This window comes from Rhipicephalus sanguineus, chromosome 1 (assembly GCF_013339695.2).
Source record: "Rhipicephalus sanguineus isolate Rsan-2018 chromosome 1, BIME_Rsan_1.4, whole genome shotgun sequence".
NCBI classification, from domain to species: domain Eukaryota; kingdom Metazoa; phylum Arthropoda; class Arachnida; order Ixodida; family Ixodidae; genus Rhipicephalus; species Rhipicephalus sanguineus.
In genome coordinates, this window is record NC_051176.1 from 266,600,637 (window position 1) to 266,615,937 (window position 15,301).

General features: G+C 43.9%; 1 protein-coding gene across 4 annotated transcripts in view; it reads left to right on the top strand.

The window, feature by feature from the left end:
- Positions 1-9,510, top strand: part of LOC119378907 (protein PALS2) — a 98,987-nt gene extending 89,477 nt beyond the window's left edge. For 3 of the 4 annotated variants that reach the window (XM_049411696.1, XM_037647978.2, XM_049411698.1), the window contains exon 14: positions 5,191-9,510. In XM_049411696.1, coding sequence (XP_049267653.1) covers positions 5,191-5,367 — 177 coding nt within the window. In that variant the 3' untranslated portion in view covers positions 5,368-9,510. Of the gene's footprint in view, positions 1-536; positions 854-5,190 lie in introns of those variants that run through there. The other variant, XM_049411699.1, reaches the window with a different exon arrangement.
- The last annotated feature ends 5,791 nt before the right edge of the window (positions 9,511-15,301 follow it).

A 15,301-nucleotide genomic window follows, 5' to 3' on the forward strand; every position in this document is an offset into this window, starting at 1 on the left:
GCAGCCGGGAAACAAATTTTGCTCTGATGTCCAAGAGTGTGATGGCCTGAAACTGTTAGTTAGAGATATGATGAAGAGTGTGATAATATGTCCGTGTGTAAAGAGACAACGTGAATCTCATAGAGATAAAAGCCAAATTATATAAAGTGTATCATGAAGCAGAGCATTTATACACATTTGTTCAAGACACTAAATGCCTAGTGAACATATTCTGTTACATTGAATTATTCAAACTGTGCGATTATTGGGGTTACTTCCCTGAGTCTTCCAAGTTCTGAAAAGCAGTTGTCAACTTTGTATACATATAGGCTTTCATGAACCTCTTTAACAAATACATACGAATTTCAACTACACTTCGTAATTTTTAAGCTTTTTGTTTGATGGGCACTTTCTGGTGTGTGTGAAAGATTGTTTTATTTTGTACTGAGTGTTTTCTTTTTATAACTGTGTTTGTGGTAGTATGTGAAATTATTTTCTATTACAGTCTTCTCGTATGTAACGCTTATGTTCTCCATGTTTACATCCTTTTTTCACAGCAAAAAGGAAAAGTATGTATTCACTAGTGAGTAGGTGTAGAAAGTAGCAAAAGTCTTAAGCCTACATTCATTTCTTTCTGTTTTAACTGTATCTTCTAAATGTCATGCGTTTTTTTCATTCTTGACAGCTGAAGGGCCGAGTATGTATCGTAGTGTAGAATGTACATAGTTTTTCTTAATGTCTATATTCTTATATTCACTACATTTGTTTTATGTGGTTGAGCAGTCATGTAGTTAACCTAGTTTAATATTTTGAATTGTTTATAAATGTAGAATTGTTTGAACTGTCATTACCCTTAGATGTTACAGCATTCTTAAGGGGGGACGCGGCTTTCGTATCGCGCAAAATGGCAAAAAAATCGATTTTTTGAAAATCACATTTTCAGTTTCTGTAGCCCTTTTTCTATCTGATTCCAAAATATCTTCACTGAAAACCACCTAGAAGTGCTTTAAAAAATTTGTTGCACGTGCTGAGTTGGCGAAAATTATTGTGGAGATCGCAAAAAAACGGTGGTTTTCAAAAAAGTCTTGCTCCGCAACGGCACAACCGGGCGCCGCCATTTTGAGCTCGCCGTAAAGAGCATTTCTTCGTTTTCAAATTCCCCGCCTCAGCTGGCTCCTCCCTTTGAAAACAAGCGCACAAAAAGCAAATCTCTGAAGGTCGTTTCGAGGCCTCCAATTGGCCGCGTCCGCCATGTTGCTCCAGCACGCCTCGTCATTGGTCCGATGCTCGCTCCGAGAGGACAGCCGTCTGCTGCTTACGCGTCGCGATGTTACCTGATGTTACGACTGTCGAAAATCGCGCTACTTAGTGACGCGTTCACTCGTCCTGTGTGCACGGGTCGACGATAATTTAGAATATGATTACCCTGTAGTTTGACAGCTGCAAGCGGAAGCGCAGTCATCAGTGTACGATAGACGATAGCGTGCCGCGCTCGTCGCGAACATCGCAGATGCGCGTCTCGGGTAGAAGTTCAGCTTGTCAGCACTTCGTACTCCGAGACGAATAACTTCGCGCTACTACTCTTTGTACTCGCGATCGAACATGACTTGCTTTGAAACATCGGGCACCGCGGCCACGCACACCGCGACCGAGCTTACTGCTCGGAGTCGTGGCTAGGCCTAACTCCGCTCACGGCGCTGGTTTACGAGACGAATCCGAACTTTGCGGGCAAGGACATCGCGCTAGCGGACAAGCCGCACTGTGCTTCGTCACAAGCAGCAAATCGCATCGTCCGCTGGCTCCTCGAAAGTGCGGATGGACATTTTACGAATCGGCAGCGGACCTCCCGGCCAAGCTCGTCGCGCATTGACCGCTCGGAACAGCGGCTAGCGATTTCGCGCGTCGGCGCCGCAAAATGCGAGACCAAGCACGTTATGTGCGCCGATGTTTCGTCGCCGCGGCTAGGAGCATTGTGCATTGTCACCGAATGCCGCCAGCCAGCATATCGTGCGCCGACTTCCCGGACCCCGCGGCCGAGTACATCGGCTTGAAAGAAAGCGCTGGTGACGCAATTTAGGCACGTTTGGATTCGTGCTTGGTATCCCCGCTAGCTCTGATGAATCTTCGAAAATAACGAATGCCTCGCAAATTACCGTTTCCGCGACCGAGTGGATGAAGGAAGGCATCACAGGCGGGGTTTGCAAATGAGCGTGGCGTGTGTGAAGCAGGGAGTTGAATTTATATCTGACCAACTCGCGTTATTGAATAAACTGCTCAGATATTTGATCTCAGAAATGTTTGCAATAACTGTGCCAATTTTCATCAAAACCTACGAAGGAAAATGCCACGTCCCCCACCTTAATTTTATACAGAAGGTCACTGGAAAGAATGACCTCCGGTACGCATGCATTGTTTGTGATGAAGACAGTGATACTTCCCTCACTCTGAAGAAAGAACATACAGATTTATTCCACTGGCTAAAGAAGACTGTATAAATCATGTCAAAGAGAGGATGGGTACAGCTCTCCAACACATGTGCCAAGAAGCAAGAAGGATAGACTAGGAGGATGGGGCAGCCTGACTGAAGACCTGATTAAAAGACTGACTAGTTGTTATGGCATGGCTATCCGTGACAACATTGGCCTGACGCAGGACTTGATCAAAAGGCTCACCAGCTATTATGGCCTAGCACTGCGAAGCAACACGGACGTCGAAGATATGAAGAAAGCAGTGATGGCCACCTTTCATAATGTTTCATCGACAGATGCAGAACCTCATCAAGAGCTCTGTCCTTCCGGTGCCCGCAGCTGGTGCAGGCACCGTGCAGCAGAGGCAGAGGGGAAGCCACAACTTCCACACACGTATAACCTGCCCAACAAAGTTGTTGAAGCGTTGCGGCCAGTGTACCAACGCCTGTCTGACCCTCAACTGCAGGCTCGTTGCAGTGGCAACAAGACACAAAATGCCTCTGAAAGCCATCACTCGGTGATTTGGTCACTAATTTCTAAGCAGCAGCATGCCTCCCACTTCACTGTGGACGTAGCAGTCCATGAGGCAGTTGCGAGGTACAATGCAGGCAACTTTCAAGCTTACACCAAGATTTGTGCTGCAATGGGTGTGCAACCTGGGGCCCTTACCCTCCACAGGGCTGCTAAAAAGACGCTCAGCGAGCAAGGAAGTCATCGCACATGCATGAAGTGAAAGGGCAGAGACGCAAAAGGTTGCCTCTACACAAGAACACCAAGGACTACAGTGCTGGTGCCTTCTAACAAATGTAAACAACTTCGAAAACTTTGATAGGCTTTTTCTCACAAGTGTGTTTTGGACATTGTGCATTGCTCGTGGAAAGAGTAGCACGGGAATGACTGGACCGATTTTGATTCTGTTTCTTTTTCCTGAATCCCTGAACACTGCTTGTGGGTATGACATTCTTCAATTTCTTGTTTATGGCCCAGTTATTTTTCTAGATGATGATTTGTCCATGACACTGTTTCTGACAATGTGTGTCAGCAGCCATGATGATCTCTAAAAAAAAAAGAGAATTTACTAAACAATTCTGAGAGTGTCATACCCTGTAGTCTTCTTTTGAGTAAAGATCAACACCATTTGCAGCTTCCTGGCATGTTTTGTTACAGCGCTAGGCTTTCCACAAGCAGACCATATAATTGGACCATGTAGCATGATGTAACTTAAGAACTACTCAAGGTATCATGATGAAACTGCATATTTCCCTATACAAGACACTTATTAGTATGCATGCCAAATTTCATTGCTCTAGGTCAACAAACAAAAAAGTTTTTTTTCAATGCCACCTCCCCCCTTAAAGTGTCAGTGCCTGCATGAAAGAAAGTGCATGAAGTGTTTGCATGATGTGTTTGCCTGAAGCGTTTGCATGAAGTGTTTACATAAAGCATCTGCATGAAGTGCCAGCATGAAGTGTTTGCATGACATTTTTGCATAAAGGGTCTGCATGGAGTGCTTTATATGCTGTCAGCCATTTAACCAAAATGGGAAGTAAAAGCTCCTTGTGGTAATTGTAGTATAGCTTAATTAGATGATTAAAAATTGAAAGGCTGTTTTTACATCATGTATGAAACAGGTGTCGCAACAATTGCACAGGTATGAGGATTTTAAATATTCCAAGTTAATGATTGATGATTGCTGAGCCAGCAGTCTCTGTAGTTTTTAGCATATTTGTGCCAGCCTCCTAACATGATTTCTCAGTTAAGCATATTCTTATTATTTATTTTAGTACCCGTATTGCTAAAAATGCATTACAGGGAAACGAAGAATATGAAACATGTAAAATTTCTTCACATCAGTACACAATGTGTAAGGCAGAAAATGAGCACTAGAGTTATAGGAGTTCAGTATGTAAGATTCGTGAAGTGTAGGCCAATGTTAATTGTATTGCATTAGATATAAAAAAGTGTAGAGCTTCTGACGCACCTTGTGAATGAGTTGTTTGCCATACTTTGTGGTGTTTGGTTAGTCAAAGGAAAGGTGGTGGTTGAGGTGAAGGTCATTAGGATGAAACATAGCACAAAATCCTGGCACCATAGTAGATTTCATGGCACAGTAAAGTGCCATCACAAATACGGCTCCTTCCTGAATGCAGTGCATCCATTGTGTTGCAACTGCAGCAGTGCATATGCACACAGTTTAGGCATTGCAGTGCAGTAATACTGTGAGGTCATTATAAATGTTAGCATGCTGTTCACGCACCATGCTGTGCATCGCAAGGTCACAGATGAATTTCAGAATCGTCCCTATCCTCAGTGCATGCGCTGCATGCTTTATTGCTTTGCAGGCGTTCAATACTACTAATTTTCAGTGCGCATAGATATGAATATCTTAGGACTCAAGTATGATCTTGACTAAAGTGCACTTATATTTGGCTACTAAGTAAGTTATGTTTTGCAGTGGTGCTCATTGCAAAACATACAATGGCAATCAGGCAGTGGCAATCAATTGGAGGCAACTGTTCTATTCTGACTGGACTTTCAGTCACTGGCCATCACTCACATATCTGCATTATATATCGACCTTTTAGCTATAGCATCAAGAAATTCCCAACAAGTTGACATTGCCAAAGGAAGAATTAACAGAGCTGTAGAGGTATTCACAGCCTGTAAATAACAGCTAGTGAATACTTCTGCGGCCAGACTTCAGCACGCTTAGTAAACTTAACTTTTTTTTCTTCGCTCACAGGATGAAGATCTCAAGAGGACCATTGAGGAAAGTGCCCAACTTCAAAGAGCATATGAGCGGTATTTTGACACAGTGCTTGTGAACAACAACTTTGAGAAGACCTTCGAACAGCTCAAGGACGTGATTGATTCATTATCTACAGAACCTCAGTGGGTTCCCATTTCATGGGTTTACTGAGATTTTTTTTTTCCAGTTTGATGGAGTTGACACTGAAAATAATGTGGTTTTTGTTGGCCCATGTGAATGAACTTTGTCAACAGTAAGAAATGTACGATCTGAGAATATTTTATAGATTTTAAAAAACATTTCTTGATATAATGAATTGATGCTAATTGTATACACTTTTCTAAATACACAAGAGAGGACCCAAAGTAATGAGAAATATTTTCCTTTAATTAAGTATCATATTTCTTCTAACATCCCCAAACCTCAGTCAGAGCTCTCTCTGAGATGCAGTGGACTTGTCCACTGCTTCATCCATTGTTAAAGATGGTACAGTGATTCCTGCGAATCAGTGCTGCCTCTCAAAAATTTTCTTTCGCCTCCTCTGCATCTTAAAAACACTTTAAACAGTTTCTTTTTCCGAGATAAAGTCACAAGGGGTAAAATACGGGGTATTGTACAGTGAGAATAAGCAGCATTGATTTATGTTGGAAAGTGCTGCATACTCGGTGCTCTGCAAGGGAGAGTGTTGTCATGGTGCACAAGCCACTCACCTGAGTACCACAGATTGAGACTATTTCCTTTTAACTAGATACATAATCACTTGGACATTTCAGTAGAAAAATGCTGATTGACTCTTTAAAAGATTTTAAAAGCACAAACCCTTTGATATAAAGGAATCGTAGTGGAAACGGAAGTTGATGCACATGTCGCTATTTTACATCCACTTTCACAAAACTGTCGTGCAAAGTAGTGGAGGCTCAAGATGAAGCACTGAGCAGTCTACACAATGATGCCATTCGTCCGACTGAGTGTGTGTGTTTATGTGTGTGTGAAAGTCGTACGCAATGGCATTAGAGCCCCTTCACCTCGGTGAAAAATATTCTCATCATTTTTGGGTCCTCTCTCCTATAGTAGTAAAACACACACACACGAAAAGACGTCCAGGTTGTGTTCTGCATTTGTGTTGTGCTTAGATCTGATTGTGTGCTTAGCAGATGCCATAATTCAACATGGACGAATCTCCTTTTCTTTTTTTTTTTGTTTTTCTCTGTGTGACACAGCTCTTTGTCGTGTCACTTATGTATGAAAACCTGAAGACGTATGTATGCTGCACAGTGTTTGCCAAGGCCATGCTAACTCCGTCCATTTGCTTAATACATATCTGGCATTTTTGTAGCTGTGATGGCTGTGGCAAGTACCAGAGTAGCTCCTAAATATTGTGTTTAGGCATTCCACTTGACAATGTTTTTGTTGGCCAAATGAGGAATCTCAGAGATAGCTGCCTGAGCAGCATTGTTTTACATCAGACAGTTCTTTCTGTTGCACATTCCATTTTAAATCTATTTGTTGATTTTGGATCTTGCTTAATATTACAATATGTGCATAGTTTCCCTTATGCAAAGCATGTTCTTTTATGTGTGTGTGTAAGTGTGTGCATGTGTGTATGCATGTGTTGAATGAACACAGGCCTCTTGCCACTTTTATAACCGGTGATGCCACCTAAAAACATTACACACACATCGCTCATAATACAGAAAATCATCTGCATCCAGTCCCATGCAGAGCATACTTATGTTTGAGAGATGTTCTTTTGGTCCCTGTGTCATATTTTTGCCTTGAAATTGGAGTATGCTCTGCCACTGTCTGTGTAAGGCTTACTGGTAAAAACCACATGCCATTCCTGTCACTGATAATTCTACCTTGTTATTATATTAAGCTAATGCTTAATGTTGAAGTAAGACTGGAAAGAAAAAAGCAGGGGTTTTATTGTTACCAATAACATTTCCAATAATTATAGGCCATACAGCACGCACGATTTCATGGCTTGACCCTGGCTGTGGTGTCAGCATTAAAATGGGGACTGAATCTGACAGCCTGGATTTACTGTGTATTGGTTGCACACGAGAAAAGTTCCAGGTGGCACAAATAATCTCGAGTGCTCCACTTTGGCATGCTTCATAATCAGATTCTGGTTCTGAAGAAAAAAAAAAGAAACCCTAGAATTTTAAGTAAACGTTTTAGTTGTACTAATATATTTTGTCTTTTTAACTTAAATGTTGCAATTAGGTGAAATACACAGCTGTGTGCTTGCTATACATAGTGTTTGTCATCATTATTGATGTCTTCTGTGAATAATGAAAAAAACTTCAATGTGCACTTGCTTTTATAAGCTTGCCAGCTTGTATAGGCAAACTTGCAAACCTGCTTCTCATATGATGTGTTTCCGGTCCTGGTTGTTTCTATATACCTTCTGGAAAATGGTGCAGCAATTTGGTGTGGTATGCTTGCTTGCAGTGCACAGTAGGTTGGGGCTGTTAGAGCAGGGTGTATGGTAGCACAGGAATGAGAAGGTTGTGCAGATTGAAAGATCTACTTAATGCAATAGAGTACCTGTTAGCAGCCCTGCGTTTCTAAAAAAATTAGTCTCACTTTTGGAGTTGAAAGGATATGATAAGGTAGTGTTAGTGATCACTGGTGCTCACGTGGTCATTATGTGTGTGTAGTTTATTGAATGCATTGTGCATAATTTTACACTGGGTACTGCTTGTGAGGAAAGATCAAGTGCATTCTAGGTTTTGGCTATGTGTGATTGTAGCTGTATTTTTGTATGTGTAGATTGCATGCACATTTTGATACCACAGCGATAACGTGATGCAACAGCGACACTTTGTCATATGATGAGTGCTCAGGTATTAAAATTGAATCATGACAGAGGCACTGGTAATAAATAATCAAGAGTAATATGCTTTTGGCATATTGATATTTTTGCAAGAGTAATAATTTTACTTTATCTATAAATCTGTGAATTTCATTGCATGTTGTAGTTTTGGATATTCAGATACATGACATTTCATAAGCAAAAACATTCTACAGGTGTGCTTATAACTGAAAGTTTTGTCCAGTAAGACGCTTCTTGTGGTAATAATTTGTATTTACTGACATCACAGATAGTAACTGACATGAATTTTCCTATTGGAGTGTAACATATTTTACATCATCATCTGCTACTCATTATGTGCCATGCAGAATTTTGATGTAAACTTGTATGCTGACTAAGTACAGTCTACTTTTCTTAAAGAGGTTAGATGTACTTTTAAGGAGTGTTCATTTCAAGACTGACGCATATTTTGCATACCTCGCATAGCATTTCTTTCAACACAACAATTTACAAGCACTTGTCCAAATGAATTATATACGTGTGAAAAAAATTTCTAAGCAATGTACTGTACCGACACCTTGTATGACTGAATTAACTTCGCCATCTTTGCTGTGCGTTAAATTCAGGATTTCTCTTCTGCTCCTTAAGTTACATGCGGTCCTTGTGGAATGTTGTTATGCATATAAAAAAGTGTGGTATTAATTTGTTACATGTTACTTAGGTTCAATGTCACTTGCACTTGTTTCAAAATTTCCCAGTTGAGACATTCCTGGTAAAAGAATTCTTGCAAGTTGACTTCCTGATGTCACATAAATATGTGCAAAGACAAATGTTTCATTACGTGACATAGAAGCCAATTTTAGTGAAATAATTCATCTTCGCAATGAGAAATTTGGCTTTTTTGTTGATTAGGTGCAATGCACCTCCAGTTCACGAAGCTGTAAGAAAATCATGGCTCACAGTTTCGTTACTCCAGCTGTATGTGTGAGTCTTAGTGCCAGGCAGCTACTTCATGAATTGCGGCTAGGCACATTTGGTTGTGGCAGGTGTTTGTGGTGCATTGTACCTTATTTTTACTGTCCTGAATGGCTTCCCAGCCGTATTGTTGCTGCATGACAAGACTTCTCCGACAGATGGCATAGTTATTTAATGCACATGCATTTTTATTGTTTAGCCGCACTTTGATAACATCAACAGAACTACCGCTGCAATTTGAAGCCACTGCTTTAGAAACAGATCTCACACTGCTTGATGACATGTTGTGTTGAAAATAGAGCAAACAGACTGGTGGTATGTTTTTGAGGCACTATACGGCCGTTCTCTTTTTACATTTGTGCTGGAATTTTCATTTGTTAGCTCACGTGTCTTATACATCTGAGGTCTTTATGACCTGAGATTTTTATAGACCTGTTACCTGGTTGCCATTGTGGCATCATCCGTCCAGAATTGTGCCTTTGACAGCTGTACAATAAAGTTGTGTTGCATTCATGCTAGAATGCTTTTTCTATGTTTTTTTATGTCCAGAAGTACTTATTTGGAATTGCAGCTACGCACACTCTTTGTAAGGGCTGCCAGCATGTCAAGCTTTTCCCAAGAATCCCAGCTACTTAGTGGTAGTTCAAGAAGCAGCTGGTATAGTGCTTAGGTAGGCCACAGACTCATGTTCTTTCTTTCACAAAGGTGCTTGGTGTAGAACAGCTGTCACAGTAGCTTTTATACATGTCTCAATATACTACATTAACATTTCTTGAGTGAGTTGACTGATATGAATTGAATTCAGTGTAGTGCAAAAAAGCATGGACAGTAGAAAAAGGTCCACTGAACTTCAATGGTAACGCTGTAAAACATCTTGAGCGAGTTAGTTGATATGTATTAAAGGGGTCATGAACCAGTTTTCCAAGTAATGATCTAATGACCTCAGTATCGGAGTTTACTGCCTCCCGAATCGATTGCCGCAAAAATTTCTCGAATCCGTCAAGAATGAGCAGAGTTACGGGGTTTGGCGCACGCTCTCAGCGCGTTCTCTCTTTTCTCGTGCCGACGAGCGCACTGGAAGCTAGACAGGGAGGGATGGCACGGGGAACGAAGTTACGTCAGCGCGCGTCATGAAATGCGATCGCTCTCCCGCTGTGATTCGCGTTCGCGAGTGCGGCTACCGTGTACTGAGGAGTGCGGCGCCGGCAAGTGGCGGCACCCCGCGGCAAGAAGCGCATCTGATCCGAACGCTGCTCTCGATTTACGTCGGCTATCGGCCAATAAGCATGCTATGTCTCTTGTGACGTAAACTGGCAGATCCGCGACGTCAACGTGCAGACGCCCCGCCCACCGACGAGAGTGAGAACCGGCCTCTGTTTGAAAAGAGGGCGCCTGAGGAAACGGCAACTTCGCGCTCCGCTTGTGACGTTTACGCGGCGCGCACGACTGTAATATTTGGCAGAGCAGTTCATAGCCGTGTCAGCTTTCCGCAGGATGTGTTTTTTCAACAAGCCCAAGGGGTGCTTCATGACCCCTTTACAGCCATTGTAGTGCGGAAAACGCGGACTGTCTTGTCCTCTCTTAGTTCATGTCTTTTTTTTTTTTTTGCGCTACAATGGTTACAATGCTTGATGCACTAATTTTGAATCCTACTTGTTCTGCAGTCTTGTGTGCAGTCATATTGGTTTCCCATTAAGGTTGTATTTTGTCGGACATTGCACTTGTCCTGGCGTTGGCACAACACCTGAATACAATTGTGCATCCTGTTGGTTTTAAGGAGCCCCTCAGCAGGACTCATTGCAAATGTTGGTTATGCACTGAATCTCTGTCTCAGGAGTGTTTTGCTGAAATGTTCCAAGTCATCATATTATTGCAGCTAGGAGTATGAAGAAATTGAACTGCCTTTTTTTCTATGCTGCCAGGAGGTGAGCTTGCCAAATGCAGGCATATCCTCCTGCCCCAGGGGTAGCCCCAGGATTTTACGGCGACGCCGTATATGGCTAAGGCAAACTGTCTGTATGCGAGCAAAAACCCCTAGCGCCTTCTAGAGAGCAATGGAAGAACTAATGTATATTCTTCCGCCACTACGGTAATACGTTCTGGCAGGCTAGTTTTCTGCTTTCTTTCTTACTTGTGTTTTCTTACTTGTGTCTTAGTCTTCTCGCGCAGTTTAAGAAAGTTTATCGCCACAACGGATTGGCGGAAGAAGCTAACGCGTTAGTGGAAAAATTTTTCTTACCGGTGATGGGGTTTGAACCCGGGCCCCCACGGTCCGAGTGTGTCTTAACCATTAGGCTGCACACCCACGCTTGCAAAATGTGAGCATATCTGAACCAAATGAATGCCCTGTATTTTCGAATGGCAACATGGCTACGAGGAAAGGCGAAGGGAACAGCAACGGGAATGTCAACGGCGCCAACCGCTGGCGCCATAAGACAAGCCTTGGTGGGCCGCGATAAGCAGTGCTTATGTTTCGCATCTTTGGTGCAATGAAAAAATCCGTAAACGGGGTGGGTGCTCGAGCCGACGTTTCGACAAGTGGACTTGTCGAAATGTCGGCTCGAGCACCCACCCCGTTTACGGATTTTGTCGTCACAAGCTTCCATCTTCCACTTCCTGCCGTTTTTTTTTTTTTTTTTTTTCGGATTTGCTCTGACGGAAGATGACGAAACATGGTGAGTGTCCTCTACAGTGACGTACCAACTCGTTCGCGGGGGGGGGGGGGGGGGGGGGGGGGGGCTGGCGTCGCTCACTCTGTCTGCCATATATATATATTGTATGGTCGCCCATTTGATGTCATCACCGACCACCATGCACTCTGCTGGTTGTCATCATTGAAGGATCCATCAGGCCGCCTCGCCCGCTGGGCACTTCGCCTACAGGACTACGATATCCGCGTGCTGTACCGCAACGGACGCCAGCATGCTGACGCCGACGCACTCTCGCGCTCCCCCTTGCCTGACGACAATACCCACAGCTCAATGTCTCACAATGCCGTTTGTTCCATCGACGTTCACACTATTGCTACCGAACAGCGGAAGGATGAATGGATCGCTTCACTGATAGACTTGCTCACTGATCCATCGGCAACACCATCCACTCGCGCGTTGCGTCGTCAAGCCCACCATTTCGCCATTCGCGACGACCTCCTTCACCGACGCAATTACAACGCCGACGGCCGCCAGTGGCTACTAGTAATACCCCGCAGTCTGCGTTCTGACATATGCGAATCGTTCCACGCTGATCCGCAGTGTGCGCACTCTGGTGTATCGAAAACATACCACCGCATTCGCCAACGGTACTTTTGGCGAGGCATGTACCGCTACGTGCAGAAGTTCGTTCGCTCCTGCATCGATTGTCAGCGCCGCAAAACTTCAACGCACCTGTCGCCGGTGGGTCTGCAACCTCTACCTTGCCCTGACCGACCGTTTGGGCGCGTTGGCATCGATTTGTATGGGCCACTTCCTCTGACGTCGGCTGGTAACCGCTGGGCTATCGTCGCTGTAGACCACCTTACGCGATACGCCGAAACTGCCGCCCTCCCAGCGGCTACAGCGCGCGATGTAGCCTCCTTCCTGCTCCGCCGGTTCATGCTGCGCCACGGTCCACCCCAGGAGCTGCTGAGCGATCGAGGCCGTGTCTTCCTGTCGGAAGTCGTCGAAGCCATCCTCAAAGAGTGCAACGTTGTTCACCGCAAAAACTACTGCTTACCACCCGCAGACGAATGGGCTCACGGAACGCTTTAACCGCACGCTCGGCGACATGCTCTCGATGTACGTCGCCGCCGATCACACAAATTGGGATTCCATTCTGCCTTTCGTCACCTACGCCTACAATACCGCACCTCAAAGCACCACTGTTTTCTCACCATTTTTCTTATTGTATGGCAGGCACCCGTCGCACACCATCGACACAATCCTTCCATACAAGCCGGATCGATCTGAGTGTGCGCCTATGTCTGCCACAGCCAGACTTGCTGAGGAGTGTCGCGAGCTTGCCAGAACCTTTACTACGCATGACCAAGAGCGGCAGAAGAGCATCCGCGGTGAGACCAACACTTCTGCACCCCACGTTCCTACCTGGAGCGCTCGTATGGCTCTCGGTCCCTACCATTGCAACTGGCCTCTCTTCCAAACTACAGCCCAAATACGAAGGCCCCTACCGTGTCGTCGAACGCACATCCACGGTCAACTACCTGATTGAACCCATTGAACCATCTTCGGACATGCGCCGTCGAGGGCGCGACATTGTCAACGTGGAGCGCCTCAAGCCCTACCATGACCCGCTCATAGTGACCAGCTGTTAGGTCGCCAGAGGACTCCCTTTTCGTACCCGGGGTAATTGTAGAGAAGCATTGGAACACTGTAATGGGCCGTCCTCTCGAGCACCTTCTAGTGGGTCGACCTCTTCGCCTCTTGTCGGGGAGCACGCCCCTCGTGCTCGAGCTCGTGAGAGTCTGCGAGGTTGCGCTCCGTCGTGACTGTCGTCGCTGTGCATCGTCACCGTCAATCGCGCCGTCAATAAACACCTTTACAATATATATATATATATATATATATATATATATATATATATATATATATATATATATATATATATATATATATATATCCACCGGTCGAAACAGTTGGCAAATAAAATTAAGGTAACCGCTTAGTTGCGTCCCTTCTCTTCCCAAGTACGTTTGGCCCATTGGAAAAGCTTATTCAGTATATATATATATATCTATATATATATTTTTTTTTTGAGGTGATTTTTATATTCATAGAGCTGATCAGATGGCTTGCTTTTCAAAACTGTTTGTTTTAAATCAAGGAAGAATCTGCACAAACAGACTGGGCCGGCTGGACCGTCCTATGCCGCGACAACACACCAGTGTTTAATAACATTTTGCAAATATTACCGTGAAGATTAAAAAGTACACCAAAATTTACCCTGGTCATCTGAGCATTGCATCAGCAAACTTCCCAGTCTTAGTTTGGCGTTGTAGATACGATGAGTATGAAGAACCTGCTATGATTCTAGTACCTCAAATTCTCACTTATTAAACAAAACATGTGGCTGACAAAGCAAGGTACTTCGCAGAAGTCTTCAGGATAAGTCGAGTGCCAATTTCTTTACTGTTAGAGCCCTCTAATATAAAGTCTTTCTTAAAAAGAAGACCAAGTTCAGTCGATTAATACTTAAGCAAACCACATTGAGCTGGTTGTGTATAGTTATAAGATTATAAACGACTATGAATTTATATACTAGGTGTCGTTCCTTGCCCTCCCACTTTTCCCAGCTTGGGTGGAGGGCGGGCGAAGAAGCGGTGAAGTGGCCCTGTACTCCCCCCTCCGGTTCCCCCAAAGAAAAAAATTCGGCACATCCCACGCACTGTGGGAATCGATGTAATGCGAAGCAGCCAGCAAAGAGCTGCATGCATCGCCTTGTTTGTCTTTGAGCCAAATGAAATCATTCATGCCATGGCATCTAGTCCACCATATATCGCATGTTTGCCATGCACGCATGCATGCACAATCTAGTGCACACCATGCCAATGAAACGCATATTCTGGTATATAAACGCATGACCTGTTGTTTATGTTATTCACGCACTCGTGTCATGCCATACCAATTTTGGTATATATCACCTTAACAAAACGGCCGGAAGCGCACCATGACAGTGGCATGTAAATCATACCGTACGTGACATGCATAACATGATTCGCATGTTAAGACCTCTCATTTATGTTTGTCATACAGTCACATCGCGCAATACCAATTTTGGTGTATATCAAAGGAGCAAAATGGCCGCGAGTGCACCATGAGTAGAGCATGTGAATCATGCCATACATGGCATGAATATTATGGTTTTTCATGTTACCACCTGTCACTAATGTTCATCATACAGTCACATCGCGCAATACCAGTTTTGGTGTATATCAAGCTATCGAAACGGCCGCGAATGCACCATGAGTATGGCATGTAAGTCATGACATACATGGCATGCATGTCATATTTTTTCATGTTACCACCTGTTATTCATGTTCTTCATACAGTCGACATCGCGCAATACCAATTTTGGTGCATATCAATCTAGCGAAACGGCCACGAGTGCGCCATGAGCATGGCATGTAAATCATGTCGTACATTTCATGCATGTCATGATTATCATGTTACCACCTTTCATTTACGTTCGTCATACAGTGGCGTCGCGCAATACCAATTTTGGTGTGTCAAGCAAGCGAAACGGCACGAGTGCGTCATGAGCATGACATGTAAATGATGTCGTGCATGTCATGCATGTCATGATTTTCATGTTACCACGTCT